Raw genomic sequence first — 27343 nt, 5'->3', positions numbered from 1 at the left:
AGGAACTCGGAGTAGAGCCGCTGCTCCTTTGTGTTGAAAGGAGCCAGTTGAGGTGGTTCAGGATCATCTGGTAAGGATGAACCCTGGGCGCCTCCCTAGGGAGGTGTTCCAGGCACGTCCAGCTGGGAGGAGGCCTCGGGGAAGACCCAGGACCAGGTGGAGAGATTAGATCTCCACACTGGCCTGGGAACGCCTCAGGATCCCCCAGTTAGAGCTGGTTAATGTGGCCCGGGAAAGGGAAGTTTGGGGTCCCCTGCTGGAGCTTCTGCCACTTACAGACCAAACTTCCATTCCTCTCTGTGTTCTGAAGGTTTTTCCATTCACAGCCTCTTTTATTCAACATTTATTCATAAAAACATGCAGAAAATTTAAGTTTTTACTGCAGATTTATAAAGAGATAAAAGAGATATCTTTAAAAACCTTTGACTCTGATGTGTCAACAAAATAAAGCTATAATTTTGAACCCGTCTTTATTATAATGTTCACATTTCTGTTCTGGAAATGTATGAAAACGAGCTCATATTTCATAACAAAATGCCTCATTTTTACACATTTCTGAAAACTTGTAACACAAAAAATACTCTTCTTTATGTTAAAGGAAGTTTCGTTTTGATATCTATCAGTTTAAACTTTTACTGCAGTTAATTATAAAATGTTAAACTAACCGACAAACATGAACAACACAGAGCTGTGGCTGTCGACTCTTAAATGTGAAAACTTTAAAGTAAAATAAACAATAATTAAATAGTTTCCCGCCTTCTTCACATGGAGCCGATGCACCTGCAGAGATAAAGTGAAGCTGCTGGTTTGGTGAAGCGACTAAAAACAGAATGACTCGTGATCATATTGTAAATAAATACTATTTATTGAAAATATTGCATGTAGTCAATCTTAAACAAAGACTTGTTTTCCTTTATTAACAACACAAACTGAGGTTGACCACTGGGACTTCAGCCCTCATCGTAGTTGGAATGAAAATCAAGTACAAGCCCCCGTCTGTTTTCCTTCTGAGGTGCGGTTAACGCGCCGATAATGACCTCGGACGACGTTAAGAGACGTGATGTTAGCGTTTGTTTAAGCATGCATACTCTAAATTTCCATAAAAGCGGCCTCTTTTCTTTTAAGAGTCCCATTGCACTCTGCTGAGCCTCGTGATTACACTGAAAAACAAAGGATTAAAAAGTGACATAAAAACATTTAAACAGATGGGATTGCGTTGCATGGCGTCGACGCATCCCTCACTGACAATAATCTTGGTCCTATGCGGTGCATGTAGTGACACCAGTGGTGAAAGTAAGCCAGCAAAAGCAGAAAGAGGGGTTCGGATTACTAACAAAAGTCATAATGCGTTCATTTAACATGCTTAGGTGTAGGTGGGACTTCTGGTTTTAGCTGGGAGGAGGTCTCGGGGAAGACCCAGGACCAGGTGGAGAGATTTCCGGCAATATAATATATTGCCGGAAGGCAAAGCTCTCGATCTACCGGTCAATCTTGGTTCCTACCCTCACCTGTGTTCATGAAAGCTGGATCAGGGCTGAAAGAACGAGGTCGCGGGTACAAGCGGCCGAAATGTGTTTCCTCAGGAGGGGGTCTGGAGTCTCCCTTAGAGAGAGGGGGAGAAGTTCAGCATCCGTGAGGAACTCGGAGTAGAGCCGCTGCTCCTTTGCGTTGAAAGGAGCCAGTTGAGGTGGTTCAGGATCATCTGGTAAGGATGAACCCTGGGCGCCTCCCTAGGGAGGTGTTCCAGGCACGTCCAGCTGGGAGGAGGCCTCGGGGAAGACCCAGGACCAGGTGGAGAGATTAGATCTCCACACTGGCCTGGGAACGCCTCAGGATCCCCCAGTTAGAGCTGGTTAATGTGGCCCGGGAAAGGGAAGTTTGGGGACCCCTGCTAAAGCTGCTGCCCCCGAGACCCGACCCCGGATAAGAGGCTGAAGATGAGATGATGCTGTTTTTTACATGAATTCTCTAAACTGCGTCTGGACTGTCGCACGCAGGCAGAGACACATCTAAAGGTAAAATTAAAAGTATGTTTTAGTACATTGTAAAGAAATTTAGAGCGATATGTTTTGTAGTGCACGAAAATCGAAAGACTAGAAAGACGAACGAAGCTAATGTCTCTGCAAACGACGGCTGCTCTGCTGCATCGGGACGCTGCTGTAAACACCGGAAACCAGAACGCAAGAGTTTTAACATCCAGCCCTCCTCCTCCTCCTCCTCCTGCTGCAGCTCTCCCCTCTGAGGACGAGGCATTCGTGTCAAAGCAGCATTTAAATGAGAAGAACCGTCCTGTGTTCTTTCGTAAAGATGAAACACTGCGTTTATGAGCTACAGAAACGTGAACTTGAATTAGCCGCAGCCATGTCTGCTCCCTTCATCTCTCAACACTGACATCAGCATGTAATTTATGGTGTTTAGAGTCAGACTCTCTCGTCCATAAGTCAAAAAGTCTTCCTCTCTATCGGTCGCTTCGCAGGACTGGGTCTGAAATGAGCAACCGCCAACAATGACTAACTTGTTGGCGGTGGCGTGTAAAAGTCGCAGGGCCGTCCTTCACTTTGGCGAACGGGGAGAACACACAACAGAAGACTTAAGAGGTGGAACTTGGTCGAGAGCAGCCAATAGGAGCGTCCGCTCTCTCTAAAATGGCCGACGTCACGGGTATATTCTCGAAAGCCTGAAAGCAAAAGCAGGAGGTGCAGAAGTCTAGATGATTTATTATTGTGATGGAAGTTGGCCTCAAACAAACGCCGCCTGCCCCGTCTCTAATGCCAAATTCACTGAGATTTAACACTAACTTTATTATTATTATTATGTTAATTATTATTTATTTTGATCTCAACACATGAGGGTTAGAAATGCCGTTAAATTCCTGTCGTTTTTACACTTTTTCGTGCTTTGAATGCCACATTTACGCTAAAGCTGTGCTGCCAGTTTGGAGATTTCACTGTTGTCATGCTTCGTGCTAATCTATGACGCTAAGTCTGAATTAAAAACCAAATGTTGAGTGTGTCTTGTGAGCATGTTGTTAGATTAAAAGGTGGTAGCTGAATTGAATTGGTCTAGCCCTGTTATTGTGTCGTGTGCATTTGTCTGCAGCGGGCTCGGACGTTACTTTCACCACTGAGGTCGACCGACAGCGCGGCTTCTGTGTGAGTGAGCCGCGCGTCAGAAAACATGAATGGCACAAAAGAAGAGTTTAACAGGATTTTCGTACATCTCAGGATTCTTCGTCATTTGCACTTTTTTGCGAGTTAAAAATGGAGTTCCCTGTGAAACGAGCCGGACCGCAGAGCGCTCGCTCGCTCCCTCTCTCTCTCTCTCTCTCTCTGCCCGGAGGAGACTTTTTCTCTCTGCTCCGATCAAACCCCGAGTTTGTTGGCTTGTGTCAGCACCACCTTGAGTACGGGCATGAACGCGGACGTCTCGCTGAAGTTGCTGTTACTGACTATGTGGGTGTGGATGTTGAGGCCCTCCCCGTAGGACCGGGACTCTATGACCCGGGCGATGTTGTGAAGTCCTCCTACGATGGCGGGAGAGAGCTGGAGAGAAGGAGAAGAAGAAGAAGTGTTGGTTAGTCATTCATGTTAGAAAGCAGCCCTCTGAGTATTTAAAATATAATCATATCTGTGCAAAATCCAGCTCAAATATTCACTTTATCATCATTTCATAAAAATCCCACATCGAACCGTGGGCTTGTGGAACCGTTGCATTCCTAATATTATGTGAATTACACAGATTATTCATGCAAAATGAGACGCCGAGACGTGGTTTACTAAAGCAAAGTGGCCCATGACGGACGTGGGAAGTGTCCAAAGAGATGTGACAAACATTACAGGTCTAACAGAAGATAGTTACATAGAAAAGACCCTCACACAAACACTGAACTATGAAAGATTTCCTGCCAATAAAATATTTAAAAAATGGAGAAAAAGTCCATCGTTGAACCTCTAAAGTAGGTGTCTCAAACTGATCCAGTAAAAGGTCGCCGTGGCTGCAGGTTTTCACTCCAACTAGGCAAGAACACACCTGATCCATCAAACCCAACTGTGTGAAACCTGCAGCCACAGCGACCCTTGAGACACCGGCTCTAAGGTAAACTGCCATATCGTGATGTGCATGTCGGACACGTGACATGATGAACTGAACTGTCATTTGACTTTTTGTTTTTCCTCCATGTCCGTAAAACATTTAAACTCCAAACCAGACACTAAAGCACAGGGTTCCTGCACCTTTTCAAGCATTTCAAGGTGCATTTTCAGGCCTTTCCAGCATCTTACAGTCGTGGTAAACTACATCTTTGTATCCAGAACAACACTCAGTATTCAGTTAACGTACTATTGCACTTGTTCATCACATTAAATCAGATGTTTTTGTCTTATAAGCAACTAACATGATGTTGTGAGACGACAAATGAAAGGAAAACTAACTGAAATATGATCACCAACTATTTTGATCATCTGTTATTTTTCATACAAAATGTCAGAAAATGTTTTCAGTCGCTCAAATATGCAGATCTTCTTTTCTCTGTGTTATTAAATCATGTATGCCTTCATATAACAGAACATTTCAAGCAGTTTGAAGCACTTTATTCAAAATCTCAGGCACTTTTCAAACCTTGAAAACAAGCATGAGGCAGGAGGGAAACTCACCGTCTGCTCTCTGAGTTTGTCGTAGAGCGCTTCCAGACGTTTATTGGCGTCATCCAGCTTCCTCTTCGTTTGCTGTGAAAAGATAAAATAGAGAACGATTTCACTAACGAATGATTCACCGCAACACAAGATTTGTTTCGTCAATAAAATGTCAGAAAACGGTGAAACGGGCCCGAAACACAAGGTGACGTCTTCAACAAGTTTGTTTCATCCGACCAAAAATCAAACCAGTGCTCGTTTATTATCGTGTTTGACGAAGAAAAAGACATTTAAGAAGCTTAATAAACCGATTATTGCATTAACGGAACAGTTGCCAGTTCACTTTCCGCTGATGAACTAATGGTCGCGGCTCTATTGTGAAGTAAAGACGGCGTCGGACAGACTCACGGGGTCTGTAGCTACAGCCAGACACTTCTGGATGAGCCCCTCGAACGTGGTCTTCAGGATCAGGTGCTCGTCGGGGATGGGCTTCTTCAGGATCTTCTCCGCGGGGATGGACTGCAGAGGCTGAAAGTTTGAACAGGGGCACAAAGAGAAGATGAGAAATGAAAAGCCTAACGTGTAAAAGAACAATGTTTGGAGGGGAACCTTGAGCGAATATCGGGGTTTTTCCACGGCGCGTTACGGCTTTACTCGCTCTTTGTCGAGACTGAACTCACATCTGTGCAGGAGACGAGTGGAAGGGATGTTTTAAACGCGTTAAGAAAACCAACACTTAAAGCTTTTACACAACAAAACAGCGGGGGACTTTTATTGTGAAGATTTTAAAGGAAATGAAATGTTTCTATCCACAGTTTTACAGCCGCTCCTCGAGCTCATCGGCTTCTCAATAACGTCTGTATTTACATCCTACATATTCCTGAATTTGCATAAATACTATGAAACTAAAACTAAGGTTATTGTCGACCAACGGACCTCCGTGCTGACATCATAATATGTACCCGAATTCACAAATACGTCAGATATTACTGCAGGCATTCATGTCTTACGTCGCTGCTGCTGTTGTTTACTTGATGAGCGCATCAAGGGCGCACTCCCACTGTGCCTCCGTCCCGTGCCCCATGCTTTAGGGTCCTTGTCCCCCCCTCCAGGCCCGTTTGTACTCACACTACCTGGGCCTCGGAGAATGCTTCTTGCTGCCTATACGTCATCACGCCGTAACACGTCACACGCATTGATGACGTCATGGCGATGCGTGGCTTTGTTTACAGATCTTTCCGTAGACCTCTGAGTTTTTGTGCGTCTTGTCGACTGTTTTTGAATCTTTTCATCGACCAAATCTGCAGTAAACACTCCACCTCCGCATCACACCAACGTGAACCTTTCACCGCCATTGTTGTTGTTGTTAAATGTCCGCGCATGGTCCCTCCTTCTTTTTTCTATGTCCCAACAGGCGCACAGGAAATGACCTCAGAACCGCCGTAGGCCTCGTGCTCCTACACGTGCGCGCGCTCGTGCTCGTACATGTGCAAACGTGCTTTACAAAAGCCCACCTCTCCCAAACGGTCCGTGGCCGGCAAGTGTACTGCTCCTAGGCGCAGTACGGTTGCACTTACACTGGTCAAACGAACTAGACTTTAGCCGTGGAACGTGCTTGGGCGCGGTACCGATCGACAGTGTGAGTGCGCCCTTAACGAATCATCGACGGAGAGATTTTTGTTTGTATCCAGTAACTAAAGTAATTGTTTCAGCCCTAGATGTTTGTGAATGTGACGAGAGAAGGTGAAAGCAGCTGCTGCTGTTAGAGAAACACAACAGGAACACCAGAACAAAAACACAGAGACACCAACGACTGTATGAAGGTAACATCCGTGAGAGTCACTAAGGTTTTCTGTCACATGAGAAAATACTTTAAGGAAGTTTAAAAAGGCAAAAACCGACAAAAGAGACACCGAAGACACATCTTAAAGAGGAAAAAACATCATTTTCAAGCTGTAATCTTTCCATCTTTCTCTCCTGTGACAGAAGCAAACTGTGTACCTGTATGAGATCTCCAGTCGGGGCTCCTGGTGCACCCTCCATACTTGTTTTGGGCATCGCAGGGTTCATGGGTGCATGGGGGAGCTGCTGCTGCGGGTGGTGGTGCTGCTGCTGCTGCATGCCTGAGAACGGGACCTGGGCGGCGTGCAGGCCCTGGCCCACGGCCTGAGGGGCCCCAGAGGATAGCGGCTGGGCCTGGGGGTCAGCGCCCAGAGGAGCCATGATGGGAGCAGTGATGGGGGCAGGAGGGGTGTAGTTCATCGGAGCCGGCTGGTTGATGACAAACACATTTGAGTTCCATGTGTATTTCTATAAAGTGCGCTGAAGACTGACAGACTGCAGCACGCCACTCACCTTCTTCTTTGAAGCTCTGCTCAGCGCCGGAGGGTCGTTCCAGCCGTTCTGAGGCCCTGCAGAAGAAAAACACACAAAATCCTTATCGTTCACTCGTCTCACACTGTCGGGGAACACTCTATTAGATGCTTTTTAATGTGTCAGAGTGTGAAAATGATTCCTTTTCATAACAAACTCAGAACATCTCAAGGAAAAGTTTGGCACTTTTGGGCAAACGGCCGGGTGTTTTGCAACAATTACGTTTATTCTAGTGCACTGGTTCTTAAACTGTGACACCTGAGGGAATCTCCAATATTCCTAAACTTTTGGGATTTATGAAATGTTATTTAAAATAAGTTTAGCAATTCCTGTAATATTTCTGTTTCAGTATCCGCCTGTTACGTGGTCGTGTTCGTGAGTTAGGAGCTAAACTGTGATGGAAGAGCGTCAGCAGAGGTAAAATGGTTGGTTTAAAACACTGACCTGTCCGTTCTGATGCTAACCTTTGTTACAGCGTGGCTGCGGCTGAAGACAGTGAACACTAAATGATCTTCTGATGAGGAAAAAACCTTCCTGTCCGTAGCTGATTAGTGTGCTGTGTTTGAACATTAACGTCTTAGCGGTGGGACTTGAGATATTTTCTTACATGGTACATCATCAAGTGTGAGAACCACTGTTCTAGTGCAATAAACACCACAATAGTTAAATACATTTATCTTTTTTCATTACAAACTCTCATATACATACTTGAGAAAGTTATTTATTTTACTTATTATGTTTGAACCTGTGTTGCCGCCTGTTTGTTTGCTTGCTTGTTTGCCGGCGTAAAATCATCCCATGGTCTTTTTGGCACTTACATACTTTAAATAAGCCATCGAGACAGTTTTTTCATGTATAAACTATTAGAGAGTCGCTAACAGCCGGACGTGGCTAACAGTGATTAGCTCGGGGCAGTATGGTGAAGGCATTCAAAGGTCTTTTTTAACCACTAATGCTGCTGAAAATAACAGCAAACCTCTGCAGCAGCATGAGAAGAGTCCCTACACACACAACAAAGCAGCAATGGGCTCCTTCCTTTGAGATTGACTTTGGTAATCCACTGTAATGGACTTTACTATGAGAGGAGCTGGTACAGGGGCCAGTAGGTAAGTCTTTAAAACACTCTTTTAATAAACTCTGGCTTCACTAACTACGCTGTTGCTGCTTTGTTGTGTGTGTAGGGACTCTTCTCATGCTGCTGCAGAGGTTTGCTGTTATTTTCAGCAGCATTAGTGGTTAAAAAAGAACTTTGAATGCCTTCACCGTACTGCCCCGAGCTAATCAGTGTTAGCCACATTACATTAATTACTGTAAGCGACTCTCCCGGATTTCTCCGTTAATAGTTGATACATGAAGAAAGCGAGTCATGCGTGTATTTGCCGGAAAAGACCCTGGGATGATTTTACGCCAGAATTTCCCTTGAAGTACTTTTTGTCTTTTCTTGCATATTGTTGTTGTTGTCTACCGCTGCATCGATCGATGAGTTAGTTTGTGTTATTGTGTGAATTTTGTTTGTGTTTTAAGGGTTAGTGCAGATGTCACACAAAAACACAAACTGATCGAGGAAGCAGTAGAGCAGCGACTCCGTGTTCTGTGAGGGAAACTTAATGTTTCTGTCAGAGGCGTCTGGTGGCTTTGAGGAGAGCGTAGATAACGGCTCCAGTGTCTGACGGCAAAGTAAAGCGGGGAAAATATTCTAAATTTAGCGTGCACTTAAACTGATATTGACTTTTTTTAGGTGTCATAAATCCGTTTAGCTCTTGAGTCGGGACTCCTGCCTGATTCTCCAAACTGCGTCCCGACTGGCATCTTCTGTAGGTCGGTAAAAATCCAAACTGTTCCTTTAAGAAGTCAAAAAAAGCAGCAAATATTTTGGGCATCATGTTGAAGAAGCCCTGAAGTGACTGACTGATACTCAGCTGTGTACCTGAGACTCCGCTCGGTGGAGGAAGAGGCATGTACGACACAGGAGATCCTGGCCCGCCATGCTGGAAAGGCGCTCCGGAGGACGGAGGAGCAGAAAAGGAGGAGGAGGAGGAGGAGGAGGCGGTTGGATAGAAAGTTGGATGGGAGGGAGGAGAGGAGGACAGGCACTGGCTGATGGGAGGTTGTCCGGGATAGACCGGAGATGTTGGCTGTGTGTACTGAGAGAGAAAGCCGGGGGGCTCTGCAGGAGGAGGAGCAGCAGCAGCAGAGGAGGAGGAGTACTGAAGGGGCTGATAGATAGGTGCACCCCCAGCTCCAGGTGGGTACTGGCTGACCTGAGGGTAGGCTGGGGGTCACACAGGATACAACACATGCTGTTAGAGTAAGACCAGCTGCTAACTGTGTCATGCAGCGGGACAGGCTCGTTTACACTGTTACAGTACATGCTAACATGCTAACATGCTTAGCTTGAAGGTTACAAAAGACTCAACAGGCAAAGATATAAAACATACAGAGAAGTTATTCGTTAGTGTCTAACGAAGTACAACAGCGTAGAAGAGATCAGATATTAATCAGATATTATAGAGGCAAATATTTCCAAAGGGAAATGTTTGTCAGTGTTTTAAAGACGACAGGAAAAAAAGGTTGTGTGTAGTTCGTTTGCTTTGCTCCTACAAACAACGTTCATACACCAATAATGCACTTTTCCAAACATGGAAGTCGGGGAAGCGTCATTTCATTAACAATAGCTATAGCAACCTGCACCAGGAGTAAGATTTAAATATAAGAGTTTCCTCAAACCAGTTGTATATAAACATTTTTAGGGGACAACGTTCCTTTAGTTAACTTTAGACTACAACAGCGCTCTTCTCTTCGTATCAGATATTTCTACTGTGTGTGTATAAAACACTTACGCTGGTACTGATGGGAGTACATGTACGCAGGAGTGGAGGAGGCTGGGGGTGGAGCGGTTGTGCAGGCGGGTGACATCCCGTACATGGGGTTTGAAGGCTCCACCTGCAAAAACACAAAAAAGCACATTTCAGAACAAGAGAGAGAACGATCCGCTGATGACCGTCTACGACAGAAGAAGACGGTGCTGGTGCTTTTTACTTCCCTGTGTTTCAAATTCTGAAATTAAAATAAATGTGACGTGTGCAGTTCAGCAGAATTATCTGCGCTGACCGTAGTTTAATAACGATGGACGTAGCTCCAGGGTGTGAAAAGAGAAGCCAAAGGTGAAGCGCCTTAAAGCTGCATTCTCTCTAATGTCCAGCAGGAGGAGACTCCACTTAAAGCTGCATTCTCTCTAATGTCCAGCAGGAGGAGACTCCACTTAAAGCTGCATTCTCTCTAATGTCCAGCAGGAGGAGACTCCACTTAAAGCTGCATTCTCTCTAATGTCCAGCAGGAGGAGACTCCACTCAAAGCTGCATTCTCTCTAATGTCCAGCAGGAGGAGACTCCATTTAAAGCTGCATTCTCTCTAATGTCCAGCAGGAGGAGACTTCACTTAAAGCTGCATTCTCTCTGATGTCCAGCAGGGGGAGACTCCACTTAAAGCTGCATTCTCTCTAATGTCCAGCAGGAGGAGACTCCACTTAAAGCTGCATTCTCTCTAATGTCCAGCAGGAGGAGACTCCACTTAAAGCTGCATTCTCTCTAATGTCCAGCAGGAGGAGACTCCACTTAAAGCTGCATTCTCTCTTATGTCCAGCAGGAGGAGACTCCACTTAAAGCTGCATTCTCTCTAATGTCCAGCAGGAGGAGACTCCACTTAAAGCTGCATTCTCTCTACTGTCCAGCAGGAGGAGACTCCACTTAAAGCTGCATTCTCTCTAATGTCCAGCAGAGGGAGACTCCACTTAAAGCTGCGTTCTCTCTAATGTCCAGCAGGAGGAGACTCCACTTAAAGCTGCATTCTCTCTAATGTCCAGCAGGAGGAGACTCCACTTAAAGCTGCATTCTCTCTAATGTCCAGCAGGAGGAGACTCCACTTAAAGCTGCATTCTCTCTAATGTCCAGCAGGAGGAGACTCCACTTAAAGCTGCATTCTCTCTAATGTCCAGCAGGAGGAGACTCCACTTAAAGCTGCATTCTCTCTAATGTCCAGCAGGAGGAGACTCCACTTAAAGCTGCATTCTCTCTAATGTCCAGCAGGGGGAGACTCCACTTAAAGCTGCATTCTCTCTAATGTCCAGCAGGAGGAGACTCCACTTAAAGCTGCATTCTCTCTAATGTCCAGCAGGGGGAGACTCCACTTAAAGCTGCATTCTCTCTAATGTCCAGCAGGAGGAGACTCCACTTAAAGCTGCATTCTCTCTAATGTCCAGCAGGAGGAGACTCCACTTAAAGCTGCATTCTCTCTAATGTCCAGCAGGAGGAGACTCCACTTAAAGCTGCATTCTCTCAGCAAGCAAGATGGCGACTGCCAAACTCCGTGCTTCAGTAGTTCGTAAACCAACAACGGGAGCTACGTCCATCTCTTTTTTACAGTCTACGGTGCAAATGAGGAACAGATGTCTGATGCATGTCAGAAGTGATGTAGTTAAGAGTGTGAAGAGTGACTTCCTTACAGTCAAATCACAATAATTGGAGAAACAAATGAGTAGAGACGGTGCATGCGTCACAGCAGGCATAGGAAAACAGGAAGTGGGGGAGCTATGGGAAAAGGTATCACCAGAGACAAACCACAGCAGATGTGTGCAACGTATGTAAACCTCAGCGTTGTGTGTGTGCGGGTCGGGTGGGCGGGCAGTGTACCTGCTGCTCTGAGGCTCTGCCTACTTGAAGAGGAGGAGGAGGGACATTGGGGAGGGCTGTGGGAGTTTGGTTACTCCAGGAGGTGACAGTGGAGGCAGCCCTCACCTGAAGCACACAGAGACACACGGCACACACCAATGATGGCAGCAGCATGGGGGGGCGGGGGATGGGGGGTACCAAACAACACCACAACGCACACGCATCGCACCAGAGCCAGGGTTCAAATTACAGACACACAAGTCCACCCAAAAAGAAAGTTGGTACATAGACAGACTGGCATAATAAGCACAATACGAATGAAACAGTGTGTGATTTAAACACTGGCCAGAATGGAAATCCACATCGATGAAACACAACAGCAATGAGCACTGTCAACGCACGATCTGAGGCCTGCATGTGCAGAGGGGCGGCCATCTTTGAAAACTAGCTACGGCTACACCACTTGGACAAACCAGTCTGCGCGATCTGAGGACAAGGAACAATACGTGAAAAGTCCGCCACACACACACACACACACACACACACACACACACACACACACACACACACACACACACACACACACACACACACACACACACACACACACACACACACACACACACACACACACACACACACACACACACACACACACACACACACACACACACACACACACACACACACACACACACACACACACACACACACACACACACACACACACACACACACACACACACACACACACACACACACACACACACACACACACACACACACACACACACACACACACACACACACACACACACACACACACACACACACACACACACACACACACACACACACTGTCCCTAACAAGCTTCGTCTGTCGTTATCGGCTGAGCAGGAGTGAGCGGAGAAGAAAGGTTCGATAAGATGTTAAACATTAATATGAACCCATCCCTCGTGTGTGTGTGTGTGTGTGTGTGTGTGTGTGTGTGTGTGTGTGTGTGTGTGTGTGTGTGTGTGTGTGTGTGTGTGTGTGTGTGTGTGTGTGTGTGTGTGTGTGTGTGTGTGACCTGTTTTTGGATGAAGAACAGGGGAGTCTGTGTGAGTCGCGAGGTTTCACACAGATTCTGGTTCATTAACAGTAGTGTGAAGGCTGTTAGGTGGAGCTTACGGGTTGGTAGTACTGCGGCTGCGCTGGGGCGGAGGCGGCAGGTGCGGGCATGCTCACTGGAGCTGCTGCGGTGGGCTGAGGCACCATGGCGGGCTGAGGCACCATGGTGGGCTGAGGCACCATGGCGGGCTGGATCGGGGTGAACGGTTGTCGGGGCAGAGCTGAGGCGGGCTGAACCGAAGCTCTTTGGGTTTGAACCGGAGCCGTGGGAGCCACTGCGGGAGCCGCCGCGTGCTGCCCCAGAGCCCGGCTGAGACGGTCACGAAGCTGCTGTACGGCAACCTGTGAGGTCAAAATGAGAAACATGAAGACATTGTTATTACCAGTGGTGGAAAAACAGTTTAAGTAAAAGTTATAACACACTGTAGAAATAAGTCCAAAAGTAAAAGTACTCATTATGCAGACAGGCCTGTTTTAGATTATTAGATTATAATTATAGACAGATTAATGATATTTTGTGACATTTACATCACTTTAATGTTGCACTGGTACAGGTGGGGGTCATTTTAATTACTTTATATAGTCTATGTAGCTTATTATATAACAATTTATCTTTTTATTGGTTGATAATGTTCTGTATTAATAATCATAATCTGTAAAGTAAGGAAATAAATGTAGTAAAAAGTACAATATTTCCTCTGAAATGTCGTAAAGTCAAAGTATAAAGTACAAATGACTCATAATTGTACTTAAGTAAATGCACTAGGGCTGCAACTAATGATTATTTTCTTTATCGATCATTTTTTAGATTCATCTATAAATTATTTCTTCTATAAAATGTCAGAAAACGGTGAAAAATGTCTTTAAATAAAGTGTCTTTAAATATCCTCAACCCCAAAGATATTAACTCAATATGAAATAAAGAGTTTAGAGGCTGAAAACTGCATTTTCTGACATTTTTGAGGGAAAAAATTACTAAAAAACTCTCAATGGATTATCAAAAATTGTCATTTTTTTCCCCTGTCTGTCTGATTAACCACTGCAGATCTACTTTACACCTCTGGTGATTACTGAGCAGCGCTGTCGAACACTTGGTGATGGATTAACAAACGTCTGGTGCGGCTGAGTCCAGATGTGTTACAGACCTGGTTGGTGTTGTCGGGCAGGTAGGTGATGGCGGTGGACAGGCTGCCCTGTGAGGCCAGCAGGTTGGCGTACTGGCTCATCTTCTCAGCCAGCAGGAGGCCAATGGCGGCGGGGCCAGATCTCTGGGTCTGCTCCACCGCACGCCGCAACACCACCACCTTCTCCACCAGGTCCTGAGGGATAGAAAACACAGATCACATCAGCACGACCAACGCTAAACTCACGCTTCACGACTTGCCGTCTTTGTCTTGCTTTACACTACATGAGTGACTAATGAAGGGGGGTCACATCGCGTGAAGTTCTTTCGCCAGAGGGAATCCACGATGTGTTTTTGTGGTCTCAGGTAAAAACACACACAAAAAGGGACAGCGCAAGTTATTAGAGGATGAATTAAAGTGATAAAACCCAGAAGGAAAGACGGATTAGGGGCTGCACGTTTCCACACGTCTTCACTATTTACCATTTCCTTCAGGTGCAACAACTTAAAACAGTAAAGTTTCTATTGTTACAGACGACCCCTCCTCCAGGTTTTACCTCAGACAGGACTGATTGTTTTCGATACCACAAGTTTAAAACGTTGTGGGACGCCGTGACCTCTTGCCGGAGTCGGAGAAACTACAGAACTGTTACATCCCTGTGTCACCGGTGAGGAAACACTTTGGCTTCCCCGTGAGTAGTCACGTAAACAAACGATGGTACAGTAACTCAGTGGGATCTGACAGGACTTGATGGTGCGTTCAGGTGTCTCTCAAAGAAAATGTTATTGTAAAGTCCCCTTTTGCCATCAAGAAGTGAGTTTTTATGCAGGTTGTTAATAGACTTTTGTTTGTTTGCCTTGTCGTGGTATCATTTCATTTCTTCTATGCTAGTGTCGTATAAAGGTTTAAATTTCTGGTACTGTGATAAGCTTTGTGCCTCGCGCTCTTATTGGTCCGTGGACTTCTCGACTGGTTCAGACATTTAAACTCTTGAAGATGGATATGCTGAGACAATGCAAATCATTCCATCTGGAGGAGTCAGGTTACATTTAGAGAGGGTTCAGAGCTAAAAGACAGAATAATGAACGGACATTCATCAGGTGGACAGAGATGCTGCCCGCACATATCCAAAGAAAGACGCTTTTGGAGATATTAAGATGAGTGGACACACCTGGAGAGAGAGCGGACAGTGTCTGTCTTGTGCTCTGGTCCAGCAAGACACAAGTTTCTCCACGTTTCCAGCGCAGATGTAACACAGACAGGCCTGGGCTTGTAACTGGGCGTCCTCCGCTGCCTCCAGTCTGCCCCCGAGAAGGTCTAATACACACGAGGAGGTCGAGGTTAAGAGAATTCACAGCTGGGAGACAACAACGTTGAGTGAAAGAAGGACTGGAGGGAGAGTATGTCAGCGACACTGTGGTCTAGTCAAACGACAATCTGCACGTGTCCTTGAACTTACCGCAGAGGGAGGAGAACTCCTCGAGCTGAGCGTAGGTCATGACAGCGGCCAGAGCCTCCTTCCAGTTCTGCAGCTCACACGTGTTCAGGATGTCATGCCAGTCTTTCATCACCACCGCACTGATCAGCTGCAGGACAAAAACACAAGTGATCTGTGTTAATAAACTCTCACTTCCTGAAACTCATAAAAATAATGAATCACGCCGACTGATACAGGATCTGAGAGTCGATGAATTCCCCAGTAAGGTGAATTTAGCTGGAAACAGATCTTTGTATGTGTGGATTGTGCATCAATTTACTCATTAATATTCACTTATTTATCAATAAACAAATGTTCTCAGGAGGCTGCTTTCCCGGGCAAATAGCTTTATGAAAGAATATTTAACGTTATTATACATTATGCAGAGAATTTATTACGTTATGAACAAATTCTATAAATAAATAGAAAATAAAATAAACAGCTAAATAAGCATCACAGTTTGTATCAGTCAATTGCTGATAATTTTAAATAAAATAAATAAATGAAAATGAATTAACTAAACTAAAAAGCACTGCATGTCCTGTCAATTGCATTGTTTAACATTTAAATTAAATGGATAAAAGTAAATAAACAGCTGCAGGACATTGTTTCTAAATCACAGCAAGCAACGTTTTCTGCGTAATACGTCCTGAAAAAAATTTAAAAGTCCTTCATATCGGCAAACGCATACGGCAATACTGACAGAAGCCGACAGAAGCTGACGTGTCTGTGTGTGCAAATTAATCCCCTCGTTGTTACCTTGGTTATCTTGCTGTGTGTTTTTGTAAAATACTTCTTCTGAGTCTTCTCTAGGAGTTCGGCCCCTCCGGCGATGGCCAGGATGATGCTGTCTGCCATTCGGTTGTCATGGAGACAGAGCTCCACGGCCCCCTCGAAGTCTCCGGTCAGCAGGGCCTGCGTGATCAGCCCGTCCACATCTGGCAGGACGGCAAATATTAAAAACACAGATTATTTCTTTCTTTCTCTCTGTGTTTGGACGTGAGATCCGGTGAACTGCTGGAAAGCGTCGTTACCTTGACTGATGCTGAGACTGACCCCTTCTGTGTTGGCTGGGGTCGGAGCTGGAGCCGGGGCCTGGGCCGGGACCTCCGGCTCCTCCACCGGAGCTGGATCCTCGGTGAGCTCCTCCACCGGAGCCAAGGTCTCTGGAGGACCGGGAGGACCGGGCTCCAACTCCACTGGTGCTGCCGTCTCCTGAAACCCCAGAAAAACAACCCGTCATGTCTCAGGTTTACTCGTCTCTTCTACTCTTAAATGTTATTTTAGTTTTCCTGGTTGATCCAATCAGGAAGTGCCAAAGACTGCAGGTCTCCGAGTGTCCACTAGGGGCAGGTTTCATGGTAGATCAGTTTCTCATTGACCCCCATGTTAAACGTTTGAACACTGCAACGGAAATGTTGGTGTCTTGTAAACCCCTGAAAGGGTCGGGCTCGTTGTGCGCACGACACGGAAATAAAGAAATCAATCAATTGATGCAAAGCTGGAAGACAGCCTGTGTGAAACTGTGCAGTGATGAAGGTGTACCTCCTCCTCCTCCTCCTCGTCCAAGTTGATCTCCTCTTCCTCTGCCTCCTCCTCTGGAAGAACCTCGTCCATCTTTTCTTCTGGTTCGCTGGAAGGAGCGTCCTCTGGATCCGCCGCCGCTGGCTCTTCAGTCTCAGGCTCGGGGACGGAGTCTAGCTCCAGCGTGGCGGCTGGCTGAAGGCTTGCTGCGGCGATCATGTCGAAGGCCGCTTCGGGATTGTCGACAGGCGGCACGACTGCTGCGGCGATCATGTCGAAGGCCTCCACGGGATCGTCGACAGGCGGAACGACTGCTGCGGCGATCATGTCGAAGGCCTCCACGGGATCGTCGACAGGCGGAACGACTGCTGCGGCGATCATGTCGAAGGCCTCCACGGGATCGTCGACAGGCGGAACGACTGCTGCAGCGATCATGTCAAAGGCCTCCACAGGATTGTCGACAGGCGGCACGACTGCTGCAGCGATCATGTCAAAGGCCGCCTCAGGATTGTCGACAGGCGGCACAAGGCTGATGCCTGGTAAAGGCTGCAGGACGGCTGGAGCGGGCAGCTGCAACTGAATATTGAAGGAAGAGATACAGAGAGATATCATTAGATATTTGGAGAGACGGAAGACAGAAGAGTCTGTTTCAACACCGATAAGAAGGGATTTAAATGTGTTTAGAGAAACAAGCCCCTTCAGTTTCAGCTCATTCTGCAGCTGGTTCCATGCGGAGGGCGCAGCAGAACTAAACGCCCTTTCCCCCAGTTCAGTACGGCCTCTAGGTCCAGAGCGGAGCAGACGGGTTCCTGTGCTTTTTTGAATAACATATTTCTGCAGGTAGGGCTACATGGTGCTGTGGTGGTTAGCACTGTCTCCTCACAACGAGAAGGTTACAGGTTTGAATCCCGGCTGGGGCCCTTCTGTGTGGAGTTTGCATGTTCTCCCCGTGTCTGCGTGGGTTTTCTCCGGGTTCTCCGGTTTCCTCCCACAGTCCAAAGACGTGCAGGTGTTGGGTTCATTGATGACTCTAAATCACCCGTAGGTGTGAATGGTTGTCTGTCTCTGTTCGTCTCTATGTGTCCTGTGATAGATTGGCGTCCTGTCCAGGGTGGACCCCGCCTCACGCCCGATGTCAGCTGGGATCGGCTCCAGCCCCCCGCGACCCCGACAGGGACAAGAGGTTGAAGATGAATGAACATTTCTGCAGGTATGAAGGCAGGTCTTTGAGGATATTCTTATAAATAAGGATATTTCAATGATGGAGTCTGCGGGTGGATAACAAATAATGGAGAAAACAGACCGCAGACTGGAAACCGTCCTCATATCTCATATTTCTGGCCATGTCTGTTCGAGCATCGAGGGATGTGATGGATAGTTGGACAGTGTGCACTTTGACAGCGCGTTGCTCAGCAGAAATAAAACAGAAACAGGAGGCAGAGTAAACAGGTTTTGGAACTTTCTCCACTGTGATTGTAAAATCAGAAGTCTGTGCAAAGCTTCCTCTGAGTAGTTTCACAAAAGGGAAGTAGTATTTTTAGCACCGAGAACAAGCTGCAGCTTTATGAAGACTTTCTAAATTGCCAAATGGAGGACGACAGAGAAACTGTGGTTCTGATTACTGCCAACAGCAGTCGGTCAGTTTTGTTGCACTGCCAGTTGAATTTGAACACAGTACAGTAAACAGTGCAGTGTGTTAATGGGACATTTGGAAGCATTTCTACTAACAGTCTTTTTAGAGTTAATAGTGGCAGATTTTTTACTTTTTCTCAAGTTACATTACATGCCAAATAAACTAAATACCACCATGAAACTAAAACACATCACTTACATAATCACTATGTTCTCATTTCAACAATGGGGCTGCTGGAAGATGGCATGAAATCAGAATCATTATTATTTTTCAGGGTTACTCATCGACTTTAAGAGAGACTTTTATTGAATCTCGTCTTTACATCTGTGTATTTTTTATTATAATTCAAAAGAAAAACAAATGTATTGTTCAGATATGATGCTGCAGTTGAACTTCAGTAAACCGCCATCAGTGTCTGCTGTAAACATGTGAAAGTGCAACTCCTCTCTCTGTTTTATGACGGTTGGCCACCGACTGCGTTGGAGCGTGAACCACAGTTGTGAAGTGGTTGTTTCGGTTCTCTGTGATCTCGGCCCGTTTGTTTTCGTCCCCGCTGCTTTGCTCATATATGCCCAAACAAACCGGTCTTTGGGGAACAAGGTGTGAAAAATCTCTTAGCTTAGCATGAAGACTGGCCTCAGGGGGAGAACACAATGGAGTACACAAGGGTAGGCTGGCTTACGATGTGATTAAACGTATAGATTATAAGCAGCTAGCTTCTACGCTAGCTACCCTATTGATACGTTACTCATTTCACGTTACTCGAGGGGGGAGGAGGGATCTGTGGCGTGTGAGCAAACAGAGCTGTGGACAAGGTGGATTTTTGCAAAACAAACAGGCTCTAGGTGCACGTTGAGGTGCGTTTCTTCCCTAAACCCGACTGATTTATGTTGTTCTGTCGGAGCAGAGCGTCGGTTTCAGTGAATATGATCAAAAAAATCTTGCAGACTGCACCTTTAACATGTTATAACTTGTTAGTTTGTACTTCCTTGAATCTCTGCCGTGGTCTTAAAACACATTAAAAGAATATAAAACAGATTTTTACAGATTATCGCTTTAGTTTTTGTGTGGACTAAACAAATAATAATTAAAAAATAGGTCTTCCAGTCTTTATGCTCCGCTTAGATAACGGACTCTAGACTCATACTTAACAGACAGATATGAGAAAATGTTCCTTTTAAACGCATCATATGATTAACTGCTGCAAACAAACTCACCTGTGGAGGCTCAGCAGGCTTCTCCTCCAGTGCCGCTGAAATCTGACAACAAAAAGGACACACATGCATCACAGGATGTACTTCATAAAGCCCAGTTCAAACCAAAGATCTGCAACGCAACAAAACTGTTTTAGAACGTCGCAGGGGAAAGTTGCAGCGGTGTGAAACCGGCTGATGTCGTCGCCGGCGATTCAGCTCATCAAATGGCCAGCAGGTGGTGTTAGAACATAACACACGTCACTTGTTTCTACAGCCAATCAATCATTCGTAGGCTCAACGAGCGTGAGAGAGTGAGAGAGAGGTAAAAGAGACGGAGAGAGAGAGGCACGGAGTCGAGCGAGCAATACAATGAATAAGGCGAGGGAGCGCGCTGGTCGAATCCAGAACAAAGCAGTGAATCAGGAAATAAAGGGGTATTTTCTCCGTTTGATCTCAACTAGAAACACAGCTGTAGAGAGTTTCTCACCATCTCTGTCCTCATTTATGTTTCAAAATGCTACAAATTATATCAAGCTACAAGGAAAGCCTGCAAAGTTAAAACAGAAGTACAGAGAGGCGTTGCTATGGAGACGATAAACCGCCTCGACCTCGTCGTATTGGTCTGAACTGACAGGTGCCAGAACGTTGCAGACCTGCACGTTGAAGGTGGTTGCAAGTTTCAACTCGACTCACCTTCAGAGCTAGCTCCTCTTTGTTGTACCCCAGGAGTTCCAGGTACTTGCTGCGGATGTCACTTTCAAAGTTAGCCTGAAAACACACAAAATGGCAGCATTATTTACAGACAGGTACACGTTTACCACACCTTTCTGGACAAAGGGAGTCTTTCATACCTTGAGGAAAGACCAAAGAGTCTTTTCAAACTCATTTTCCGCTCCATCGATCTTCTCCTGGCAGAAGTCCACAAAGCTGCCTGCGCTCAGAGTGGCCTGCAGCCGATCGGAGCGCTGCAGAAAGGCCGTTTCTGTGACGACCTGGCTGATGTGTACAACGTGCGACGCTGGCTGCTGCGGGTTCGGCTTTGTGTTCTCCAAAGACACCAGCCTCCCACCAAACTAGGAAGAGAGCCAAGGGGATGTTACAGATGGTTATAAAACAAAAACAAAGCTAAATCCTCTGCGTCATAAAAAAACGGGACTCACGGCAAACGAGGCTCCTACGGGTCTGCGGATCCACTTGGGCGGCTTCTTCAGGGGGTTGACTGTAGCTGGAGGGGCAGGGGCCTGGGGCAGCTGCAGCGGGGGCAAAGTTTGTCCCGTCCCAAAAGGATCCATGTTCCCAAACGAGGTGCTGATCTGTAACAGACACACACAGAGTCAAACTCAATTCAGACCAACTAGATCGTAACGAGATGAAGCCGCATCAGAGCGCCAAACACACACATCTGCTCACATGCACACAATTTTTTGTCTCCTATGCATTACACCCTAAACATACCTTATGCTCGTCCCATGACAATTTTTTAATACATTTGTTTTCCATTTCATTTCTGTAAATAGGCTGTGTACATTTGTATATCCTTTGTAAACATGTCTTTGAGTCACGCTTGTGTATTTTTATTTTTATTCGTACATTTATTCCTGCTGAGGCCTCTCGGACCAGATCAATATTGTAAATAAGAAACTGTTCTTACTGTTATCTGGAAAAATAAAGGTTAAATAAATTAAAATCTCTGATAACTACAGACACAATTAAAGCGTTATTACTGAATTCATTTAAAGACATTTCAGAGTAAATGTCTCATATTTGTACCTGGACTTCAGGGCTTCTCTGACTACAGACCTGCTGAAAATAAATGGTTACTGAATCAATTTAGAGGTTTTTTAAAGTAAGTGTCTCTCATGAATAGTTTTCCAAAGGTCTCGTGTTAAAAAATGAACCAAAGAACGCAAGAAATCCTTATATCGAATCACAATTCTCGTAGAATCGGATCAAAGCGTCTTGATGGTATCGAAGCGGGTGAAAAGCATCTCATCGTCCCAGCTTTATTATGGACACAACTGTTAATCCCACCTGGTCCGCCTGTCTCTGGCTCTGCGCCTGGTCCGTGCCTCCCATGATGGAATAGATGTCGATGTGTCCGTCGAAGCTGGCGGCCGACAGCACCGCGGGGTTCCTGGGACACCACTGGATGTCGAAGCACCACTGACTGCTGGTGGGCAACTCGTACAGCACCTGGAGGGTTCAGGCGGATGATTTAGGGACAACAGCGCTCGTGTGTGGTTGCGTTAATAAAACTTTTATTGTGCGGGTTTACCTCCGCTGTGTTCGGATTCCAGCACAGGATCCTGTTGTCCTTCCCGCAGCTCAGGAGCAGCTCGGGATCAGCCAAGCTCCAGGCGATGGCCAGGACGCCCCTGTACATGAAGAACGGGATTTTTAAAAAGGGACAAGGCGATAGTGCGGATCTAAACAAGAGGCCTGCGGCGAAAAGTTGTGATGGATCAAACTTTTAGGGGGAACGCAAGCCGGCGTCACACTGTGGGGGACAATCATTTAACCGGCACTCAGAATAACAGTAAATATCTCTGCCTCCATCACTTTAACAAACTATGGAGGGTAAAAAAACCCAAGCACTGAACAGGCTAGGAGTTTGTGAACAAAGCACAAAGCTCAGTCTTCCTTCTTTCTCTCTTCTTCTGTGAAACAAAGCTGCTTAAAGAGCGGTCGGAGTCGGAGATCATGAAAACGATGTGACAGAAAACAATTATTGTGAAATATAAAGTTGACTTGTTCTACATTAAGGTGTCAAAATCCTCCCGGGGTCTTTTTCAGCGCTTACATTCATCAAATAAGCCACAGAGACAGTTTTTCTTCGTGTAACAACTGTTAACGGAGAAATCCAGGAGAGACGCTAACAGTCGGACGTGGCTAACAGTGATCAGCTCGGGGCAGCATGGTGAAGGCATTCAAAGGTCTTCTTTAACCACTAATGCTGCTGAAAATAACAGCAAACCTCTGCAGCAGCATGAGAAGAGTCCCTACACACAAAACAAAGTACCAATGGGCTCCTTCCACTGTAATGGACTTTACTATGAGAGGAGCTGGTACAGGGGCCAGTAGGTAAGTCTTTAAAACACTCTTTTAATAAACTCTGGCTTCACTAACTACGCTGTTGCTGCTTTGTTTCTGAAGAATGGAATATTGAAGCCTCCCCTTACTTCCACCAGTTATTCAACTGCTTATAATTGTCTGTAAACATTGAGCAGCTATAATCTTCTGACTTATTGATGATAAGAAAAACCCTAAAGCGGCGATTTCTGCTGGTTCTGCAACAATTGCACAGGCGTGTTTACCGTGTGTGGTTCTCTAAAATCTTGAAAGGAGAGGTAGCAAAACGCAAGTCCCACATCTGGATGACGGGCATCCGGTCGTCCTCCGAGGACAGGACCAGCTGAGTGGCCACTTCTGGGTTCCAAGCGAGTCCGGAGCAGTGCATCTACGAACACAGACACGCACGCACACACAGTTTAGGATGATCGTGACCACAGACCGGGAGAGAATCGGACCAGGACTTTATCTGAGTGCAGAGGGAACAACGTACTCTGTTGCTGTGGTCGCTGACTTTAATGATGAGGTCGTTCTTGCGGAGGTCCCACACTGAGGCGCGGCCGCTCGGGCTGGCAGAGGCCAGGATGTGTTGCACCTGTCTGTTCCACGACACGCAGCTGATGTCCTCCACAGGCTTTAAATACAAATACACACAAGCTCTCTGTGCCGTTACACTTTCATTACAGTCATCCAACTCTTACAAAACTTTATTTACATACAAAAAGAGACAGATTATATCAAAAACGGTTTCTCGTGTTTGAACGATGGAAAGAAAACGACTGTAATTGTAACTTCCATTCTACTGCATCGATTTGAATGTGACTGTCCTTTCTGCATCGATTTGAATACAATTTCTATACAATTTGATGTGTATGGTTTGAAAATAGTCATTAACACTTAATTATGGTGACATCTGAACTCAAATGGACACACACAGGGTGTGTGCACCTCTTCCAAAGTCAAATTCAAGTACTTTTCAAACATTTCAAGGTGCATTTCCAGGCTTTTCCAGCACCTCACAGCCGTGGCAAACTACATATATGTATCCAGAACAATACTCAGTATTCAGTAGACTTATTATTGCACTTGTTCATCACATTAAATTAGATGGTATTGTGCTATAAAACACCAACATGATGTTTAGAGACAGCTTTCTACAGAGGGGCGACAATTTAAAGGAAAACAGAAACATAATCATCTGTTAATCGTCAAAAAATCGTCACTTTTCATACAAAAATGTCAGAAAATGTTGTTTTCAGTCGCTCAATTATGGAGATCTTTTCTCTGTGTTATTAAATCATGCATGTTATCATCAAATAACGGAACATTTCAAACAGTTTCAAGCATTTTAATTAAAATCCAAGCACTTTTCAAACCTTGAAAACAACAAAAAAAGAGGTTTTCAAGGATTTCCAGCACCCGTGCGAACCCTGAACATACAAACTTGTTTGACAGAAGAGGGGACGCAGTAGGTACATTTAAATGAATCCCTGACATTTATGAATCACAGTAGGAAATACCTGAGTTTTGGGTCCTGGTGTCATTGGAGAGCCGAAGTTATTCATGTCCCAGATATAGATTTCAGACTCGTTCCCACCTGATGCAACCAGGTTTGTCTGCAGCAGAGAGAAAACACAAAATTAGGGACTGTATGCATTCACGATATTAAATTTGCTGACATTGGAGTTATCATGACCGAAAGAACGAGGTCGCGGGTACAGGAGGGGGTCTGGAGTCTCCCTTAGAGAGAAGGGGGAGAAGTTCAGCATCCGTGAGGAACTCGGAGTAGAGCCGCTGCTCCTTTGCGTTGAAAGGAGCCAGTTGAGGTGGTTCAGGATCATCTGGTAAGGATGAACCCTGGGCGCCTCCCTAGGGAGGTGTTCCAGGCACGTCCAGCTGGGAGGAGGCCTCGGGGAAGACCCAGGACCAGGTGGAGAGATTAGATCTCCACACTGGCCTGGGAACGCCTCAGGATCCCCCAGTTAGAGCTGGTTAATGTGGCCCAGGAAAGGGAAGTTTGGGGTCCCCTGCTAAAGCTGCTGCCCCTGAGACCCGACCCTGGATAAGAGGCTGAAGATGAGATGAGATGAGAGATTGGAGTTGAAAAGATCAAACCTGGAACGGGTTGACGTCGAGAGCTCTCACTGGTCCCGTGTGCTTGTCGCTCTCGGCGATGATCACGTCGGCCTCTCCGGCCATGATTTTCGCAGGGTCGTACAGGATGACGTTGCCGTTCTCGCCTCCTGCGATAAGGACCCCGGACGGGTGACCTTGAGCGTCCATTCCATAAGGACCCCACACCAGTTTGTGGTATCTGCGAGGAGATAGAAGGACACAACGTGTGTGATGAACAGGGATGTTCCAGGTTTAATCGATTTTGCCATCACCGCGGTTAAGAGCGGTTTAAAGCTCCAATATCTCTGGTGTCCTGATTCCTGTTGCCCTGTAAAAACCAATCTCACGAGTCACCATGTTTTTGTGTGTGTGTGTGTGTGTGTGTGTGTGTTTTAAGGAAATAAGTTGGAAGACGGTTACAAAAAGTCACAAGATTGTGACAAAAAGTCATAATATTTTGAGATTGTGACAAAAAAAAGGTGGATAATCGTCGATCGTCTTCCTGTTGACTGTCTACATCTGGTGTGGACCTGTAGTAGTTACCTGGATGCAACTCCAGGTCTATGAGGTCTTCACCCTGAAGTTTTACAACTAAAGTAGGCTGACGTGTTTTGTGTGCGGGATCAGAAGCTTTTAGCACCTGTGAGAGGAGGAGAGGCTGCCACACGACTTCATGTCCAGAGACGGCTCAGTCAAGTCCAGCTCGAAAAACTCCAAGGAGGCATTGGTGCTGAAGGAGGCGTCCAGCTGCTGGGCTGACGTTCCTGCAGACGAAAAGAGAGCACGGGGACCTTTGGTGCATGTTGGGTCATCTAGAATTAGTACCTATGACAGATGACACGGACCCTGGACTCCTGCATCATCACGAGCTATCGTCACACCGAAGGTCTTGGACTTTATTGTGTTATCTATCCATGACAGTTTTATAACAATGTGTGATTCAGTGTCCTCCTCCTCCTTCTCCTCCTAATGTCAAATAAACTTAATAAAATATAAGTGTAGTTACGTAGATGATACGGCATCATTTATTTGTCTCTGTAGTTGCCATTGGACCGAGAGGCAAACAAGTGAGGGGTGTGCTCTGTGTCTCAGGGCGCACTCCAACTGTCCATCTGTCCCGTGCCCCGTGCTTTAGGGTCCTTGTCCCCCCTCCAGGCCCGTTTGTACTCACACTACCTGGGCCTCGGAGAATGCTTCTTGCTGCCTATACGTCATCACGCCGTAACACGTCACACGCATTGATGACGTCATGGCGATGCGTGGCTTTGTTTCCAGATCTTTCCGTAGACCTCGGAGTTTTTGTGCGTCTTGTCGACTGTTTTTGAATCTTTTCATCGACCAAATCTGCAGTAAACACTCCACCTCCGCATCACACCAACGTGAACCTTTCACCGCCATTGTTTGAAATGTCCGCGCATGGTCCCTCCTTCTTTTTTCTATGTCCCAACAGGTGCACAGGAAATGACCTCAAAACCGCCGTAGGCCTCGTGCTCGTACACGTGCGCACGCTCGTGCTCGTACATGTGCAAACCTGCTGCTACAAAAGCCCACCTCGCTCAAACATGCCGTGGCCGGCAAGCGTACCGCGTACGGTTGCACTCACACTGGTCAAACGTGCTTGGGCACGGTACGGATGGACAGTGTGAGTGCGCCCTCAGAATGGCTGCTGTATGAATGCAAGAGTAAAGTAATAAATGTCCTGTGAAAACAGCAGATAGCAGCAGCAGCAGGCCCGTGCTGGTGCCGCGCTCGCTGCATGCTCATACCTGTTGCAAGGTAGATGGGGTGGTGCTGTGCAGGGCTCCAGCTCTGGATGGCTGTGCGGTTGATCTCTTTAAGTTTCATCCTGAAACAAAATAAGTGCACATGAAGAAATTAATTTTTTAATTTTGTTTCTCTCCAGCTTCTTCAGGAATCACCACAGAAAACAGAGCATACCATGTCCTGTACGGTTTGTTTATGCATTGAAGGTTCATGTTTTATGTATGAACACTGACAGAGTTATATTGGTTGCTGTGGTTTAACTACTGCCCAGGAAGGGATACACACTTCCTAATGTAATTCTCACCGGAAAATATTCACAAAATGATCACAAAGAGATGCAAAATGACCACAACTATACATAAAATGACCAAAAATGACCACAAAGAGGAGGAAAAATGACTATAGGGATGCAAAACGACCATGAAGAGATGCAAAGAAAGACACAAAATGATGATAAAAGATGCACAAAATGATTAAAAACAGATGTAAAATGACCACAGAGAGTTATGATTACACCAATATCTACAGAAAATATAAAAAGATAAAAAGTGCATTAGAGAGCATGTGTTCAAGGGAAATAATGCACTGAGGGATTAGTTGCACGTCACTGTAGAATAAAATTTGGACAGTATATTTATTCATTCATTTATTTCTGTTTT

General features: G+C 45.9%; 1 protein-coding gene across 5 annotated transcripts in view; it reads right to left on the bottom strand.

Annotated features, from left to right (window-relative positions):
- Positions 1–882: 882 nt before the first annotated feature.
- The window catches only part of sec31a (SEC31 homolog A, COPII coat complex component), a 27990-nt gene continuing 1529 nt past the window's right edge, over positions 883–27343 (bottom strand). Inside the window, exons 2-28 of one of the 5 annotated variants that reach the window (XM_083929616.1) lie at positions 26687–26766; positions 25561–25684; positions 24921–25119; positions 24326–24421; positions 23299–23439; positions 23051–23193; positions 22012–22111; positions 21768–21929; positions 20897–21049; positions 20588–20809; positions 20430–20504; positions 19758–19799; positions 16929–17483; positions 16418–16598; positions 16143–16321; positions 15366–15492; positions 15078–15223; positions 13928–14101; positions 12843–13124; positions 11693–11797; positions 9845–9947; positions 8932–9276; positions 6987–7042; positions 6633–6902; positions 5040–5159; positions 4653–4724; positions 883–3542 (exon numbers count right to left, since the gene is read on the bottom strand). In XM_083929616.1, coding sequence (XP_083785742.1) covers positions 3363–3542; positions 4653–4724; positions 5040–5159; positions 6633–6902; positions 6987–7042; positions 8932–9276; positions 9845–9947; positions 11693–11797; positions 12843–13124; positions 13928–14101; positions 15078–15223; positions 15366–15492; positions 16143–16321; positions 16418–16598; positions 16929–17483; positions 19758–19799; positions 20430–20504; positions 20588–20809; positions 20897–21049; positions 21768–21929; positions 22012–22111; positions 23051–23193; positions 23299–23439; positions 24326–24421; positions 24921–25119; positions 25561–25684; positions 26687–26765 — 4431 coding nt within the window. In that variant the 5' untranslated portion in view covers position 26766 and the 3' untranslated portion in view covers positions 883–3362. The remainder of the gene's footprint in view (positions 3543–4652; positions 4725–5039; positions 5160–6632; positions 6903–6986; positions 7043–8931; positions 9277–9844; positions 9948–11692; positions 11798–12842; positions 13125–13927; positions 14102–15077; positions 15224–15365; positions 15493–16142; positions 16322–16417; positions 16599–16928; positions 17484–19757; positions 19800–20429; positions 20505–20587; positions 20810–20896; positions 21050–21767; positions 21930–22011; positions 22112–23050; positions 23194–23298; positions 23440–24325; positions 24422–24920; positions 25120–25560; positions 25685–26686; positions 26767–27343) is intronic. The other 4 variants (XM_083929617.1, XM_083929619.1, XM_083929618.1 and 1 more) reach the window with 4 other exon arrangements.

The sequence above is a fragment of the Echiichthys vipera genome (assembly GCF_963691815.1).
Source record: "Echiichthys vipera genome assembly, chromosome: 16".
In the NCBI taxonomy this organism is placed as follows: Eukaryota; Metazoa; Chordata; class Actinopteri; order Perciformes; family Trachinidae; genus Echiichthys; species Echiichthys vipera.
Note: the sequence above shows the minus strand (reverse complement) of the source record. Positions and strands in the feature narration are given on the sequence as shown.